The sequence below is a fragment of the Mus caroli genome, unplaced genomic scaffold (genome assembly GCF_978045245.1).
Source record: "Mus caroli unplaced genomic scaffold, Mus_caroli_1 scaffold_5, whole genome shotgun sequence".
In the NCBI taxonomy this organism is placed as follows: domain Eukaryota; kingdom Metazoa; phylum Chordata; class Mammalia; order Rodentia; family Muridae; genus Mus; species Mus caroli.
Window position 1 is genome coordinate 117,487,327 of NW_028227260.1, and position 4,381 is coordinate 117,491,707.

The 4,381-nt window shown below is 42.3% G+C and overlaps 1 protein-coding gene across 1 annotated transcript; it reads left to right on the forward strand.

Annotated features, from left to right (window-relative positions):
• Nucleotides 1-3,865, forward strand: LOC110287316 (uncharacterized). Its single transcript, XM_085837756.1, has 4 exons — nt 1-145; nt 306-918; nt 2,450-2,495; nt 3,693-3,865. The coding sequence occupies exons 1-4, from the start codon at nt 1-3 to the stop codon at nt 3,738-3,740; spliced, it is 852 nt and encodes a 283-aa protein (XP_085693882.1). The 3' UTR covers nt 3,741-3,865.
• The last annotated feature ends 516 nt before the right edge of the window (nt 3,866-4,381 follow it).

A 4,381-nucleotide genomic window follows, 5' to 3' on the forward strand; every position in this document is an offset into this window, starting at 1 on the left:
ATGCTTTTCTTCTTAAGGCTTAACCAAGAGGTTAAGCCCAGAATTTCCAGAAGCAGGAGCACCGTCAACAGCATCCATGCTATGGAACCTCAAGAAGTCACCCAGTCGTCTCTTCTGAGAGATGATGAAATTAAAGAAAGCGATGGTGAGTATAGGGATAGAACAGATGCTCTAATTATTTCCGTCATTTTGCAGACTAAAATGGACAGACACTTGCCGGCTCTGCCTACAGCCCTTCCTTATCCCTCCCCACTCACCCTGGACTCTGATTCCCTGATCATTCTCTTCTTGTTTCCTCCGTGCAGAAGCAGCTGCGTGGATAGTCTCACAGGAGATGAAGGAGAGAGAGGAGATCGAAGGTATACAGGACTGCCCTTTGTTGGGGGCCATGGCTGCAGAAGGAGAAGGTGCAAATGAAGAGGAGGAAGAAGAAGAAGAAGAAGAAGAAGAAGAAGAAGAAGAAGAAGAAGAAGAAGAAGAAGAGGAGGAGGAGGAGGAGGAGGAGGAGGAGGAGGGAGAAGGAGAAGAAGAAGAAGAGGGAGAAGAAGAAGAAGAAGAAGAAGAAGAAGAAGAAGAAGAAGAAGAAGAAGAAGAAGAAGAAGAAGAAGAAGAGGAGGAGGAGGAGGAGGAGGAGGAGGAGGAGGAGGAGGAGGAAGGAGAAGAAGCCAGAGATGAAACTACTACTGGCAGTTCAGCCCCAGTAGATGACAGAAGCCATGATGCTGGGACCAGCAGCAATGGCAATGGCCAGGATAGGGATCAAGGAGAGGAGCTGATCCCTGGGGGCGCAAAGGGCCTTCAGGCTCTCCCAAGTCCATCAGGCCAGCTGCCCCGCAACCGATACAGGTTCACCGAGTTCCAGCTACGGGAGCTGGAACGCATTTTCGAACGCAATCACTATCCCAGTGCTGCGACCCGGTAAGAACATTGTCTGGCTTGTGTTTGGGAGCACCCAATGCTTTGGAGAGGCATCTGTATCTTTTCTTCCCCTCCTGAAAATAGAATCTACCTGCAGACTAGAGGCTCCCATACCCTAGTCTTTTGCGCTTGGGTTCTGGGATGAGGTGGGGGAGGGCAAACGCATACGAAGATATTTTCATGCAATATTTAAAGGACTCAAAGTAAGGTTTGAAGAGGGGTGTAAAGTCTGAAGGTGGCTGAGGAAATACAGGATGGTCTTTGTTTAAAATGTAATTGTACATTGTGTAGCTTTGGCATTACATTATAGTTTTCTAAGTGGGTTGGAACATTTTTCTTTATCACTGATTGGACTGTTAACTGCTGATTATTTTGCAGATGAGGGAGGGTGTATTCTTCCCCTTAAAATTTCTATTCAAGAAAAAGAAAACTGTTCTTAAGAGCAAGATAAAAGTTCTGGCATGGTGACGCGTAGCCTGAGCAACAGAACTAAGGCGAGAGGCTCCGTGCAAATTCCACGACATCTTGCTTTATAGCCTGATCCACCAGCCAACCAACCAACCAACCAACCAGACAGCCAAACAAACAAACAAACAAACAAACAAAGACTTCCGTGGTAGTCCTTGTTTGTAATCACACCACTTGGACACCTAGGAGGTGGTAGGATGAGTTAAAGAAAGTCTGTCCTCAGCTACAGAGCTGCAGGAGGCCTGTGCCTCAGGACACCTCAAACAAAAGCAGGAGCAAGGATTGAAAGAAGGCAATACCACTGCCTGGTTTTCCTCTCTCCTCCCCCTCCTCCCCTCTCCCTTTTCTCCCTCCTCCTTCCTTCTCCTACCTCACCCCCTCCTTCCTTTCTCCCCACCCTCCCCCTTGTTTTCTCCCTGTCCTCTTCCTCCTCCTTTGCTGATAGAAGAACTCGCTACAGCCCAGATTGGCCTGGTAGTACAGACCTGTGCTGCCAGCCTTGTGAGACCTTCAACATTGTTTTGTGCCTGCTGTGGTTTTATTATTTTGTGGTTTAGTGTTTAGTATCCAATCAGTAGGCTGGATATTTTTACATGATAATTAAACATTAGGAATTCTCATGTGCTTTCTAGTCATCCATTTTCTTCTATTTGAATTTATCATCCAGCCCAACAGAGTTCCTAAAAATTTCTTTCCTCTTGTGTGTTTTTCTTCACAGTTTTTTTTTGTTTGTTTGTTTTCTTTTCATTTTGTGAGCAGAATCCCAGGCACCACCATATGCTGTCATCAGTAACATTTCTTGTGACATTTTCTGTTTCGCTGATTTTCAAATTGTGTAGGGGTGTCTTAGGGACATATTTAATTCTTCACATTTCAATCTAGAGCAGATAGAAAAGAAAAGAAAATTGTTGATAGAAATACCTTTTAAAAGTGTCGAAATCCTCAAGGTAAATGCCACAGAAAGGGAATGGTGCCAAACGGATAAAAGCAGATAGAAAATGCCCTTCTTAGTTTTATTTTATCCATGAGTCCAAATACTGAACAGTTTCAACTTTGCCCACAGACGGGAGCTCGCGAGATGGATAGGTGCGACTGAATCCAGAGTGGAGGTCAGTAACTAGAAAATAATACAGCCCTTCTAGAACTTGCTTCAGGTCGTGAATACCTTTGTCCAATGGCTGAAGTTGTGTTGTAGTTTTTACTGTTCTATGTTTCGGAAGGGAAGGGATTTTGTTTTGTTCTGAGGCACAGTCTCTCTACATAGCCGTGGCTGTCCTGAAACTTACTATGAGGACTAGGCTGGCCTCAAATCCAGAGATCCACCTGCCTCCATGGGAATTAAAGGCATGTGTTATCATGCCTGGCTGGGAAATGAATTTTGAACTTTGTGGGGTTTATTCATGGAAAATGGAATAAGAAAGTTCCACATTACCAAAATGTCTCACTTTCAGAGGGAACATGACTTCCTAAATGGAAAATATAGGTATATAGTATTGAACTATATGGAGTTCATAAACCTCGGGGGAAGGGTACAGATTCAATATAGATTATAGTTAATTAAATGTATTAAAGTTGCTAGCAGAACAACAATCTCTGGGCCAAATTTGAGCTTGCCCAGTGAAACTGGGTAAGGGAAAACTTTTTAAAAGCGAAACCACCAGAATACTTTGACTATCTTGCAGAAGTCTTCCAAGAACTATTCTTGTTCTGCCAAGATTAGGTAGTCAGGAAAGCCTCAAAATAGTCCTTGAATGTCTGCACAAGCCTATTATAGAAGCCAGGGGGAAAGTACTTAGTCATATAATAACAAGAGACATGGTGCTGGCTGTACATTTTTGGGTGGGGGAATCACTGAGTCAAGGTTACTGGGAACTTATCTTCCAGGGAGTAGAGTCAGAGACAAAGGCTAGTGGGTACCAAGATGGATGCCTAGCATAAAATGGACCTTCTTTAGCCATCACAGAAACTGTTTTATTGCTTAAATATAAGAAAACTCTATTATATTATGTATTTATGAATAAATTGTTAATACATATTCTAAATTACAAAATACATATTCATTATATAAGTAGTCTAGGTGATAATGAATTATTATGAGTAATAAACTATCCTAAAACTCTATACTCATGGAAGGAGTTTATAAACATTCAAGCCTTGGAGTGCCCCTCATGGGATTAGAACGAGAAAGAAGGTTCTTTCATGGACTATAAACTCTCCGTGGTATATAAACTTACCTGATAGGTTCTTCAGTCATGATCCTGACTATTCCACACACTGAGACAACTGATTTTTCTCTTTCATTGTAGAACTGGTTTAAGAGTAGGAGAGCCAAATACAGGAAAAGCCTGATGTAAGTGCTCTGAAGTGCTCTAAAGATTGTGGAGGAGCGCTGGAGAACCAACTGTGCCCAGGAGACAGAAGCAGATGAGATTTTGCTGCCACCAACGCATTATTTTACCACTCACCTCTCCCTCCCCCCCTCCCCCACTCTCTCTCTCATTTGCAATAAAGTGAAATCTCAATATATTTGCTTCATGAGTCTTTGGGGATTATTAGCATGATATGTGTGTAAATTATCAACAAAATGCCATTAAAAAGAATAACAAAGTTCTCTTCCACAAGGTGACACCATTGAGTATATCACAGACACATCTCAAGTGTGAGAGTGGGCATTCTCTGACCACATAATCTCTTTTATCTGCCTCCCCCTTATAATAGATCTGTTTTTTTCCAGAAACATTGGGGAAACAATGTTTAAGTGTGTGTATGCAAAGGCAGACAGGGAAAATACATGAGAATCTTACTTTTAGGTACAACACAAAAATTATGAAAATTCAAATTGTTTTGAATGTACAATATCAACATATTCACATAAAGTCAGTCAGTGAATGGTTTGTATGTACATGTTCATGTAGGAAGTATACATAGGCTAGAAGGGGTCTGTGTGTGTGAGTGTGTGTGTGTGTGTGTGTGTCTTCATGTCAGAGGACCTTAG

What these genes read in the sequence shown, in the direction of transcription:
- LOC110287316 (XM_085837756.1), top strand. Translation starts at nt 1, where the DNA reads ATGCTTTTCTTCTTAAGGCTTAACCAAGAGGTTAAGCCCAGAATTTCC. An exon ending in TGAAATTAAAGAAAGCGATG is followed by an intron (nt 146 to 305) that starts GTGAGTATAGGG and finishes TCCTCCGTGCAG; the next exon opens with AAGCAGCTGCGTGGATAGTC. An exon ending in TATCCCAGTGCTGCGACCCG is followed by an intron (nt 919 to 2,449) that starts GTAAGAACATTG and finishes CTTTGCCCACAG; the next exon opens with ACGGGAGCTCGCGAGATGGA.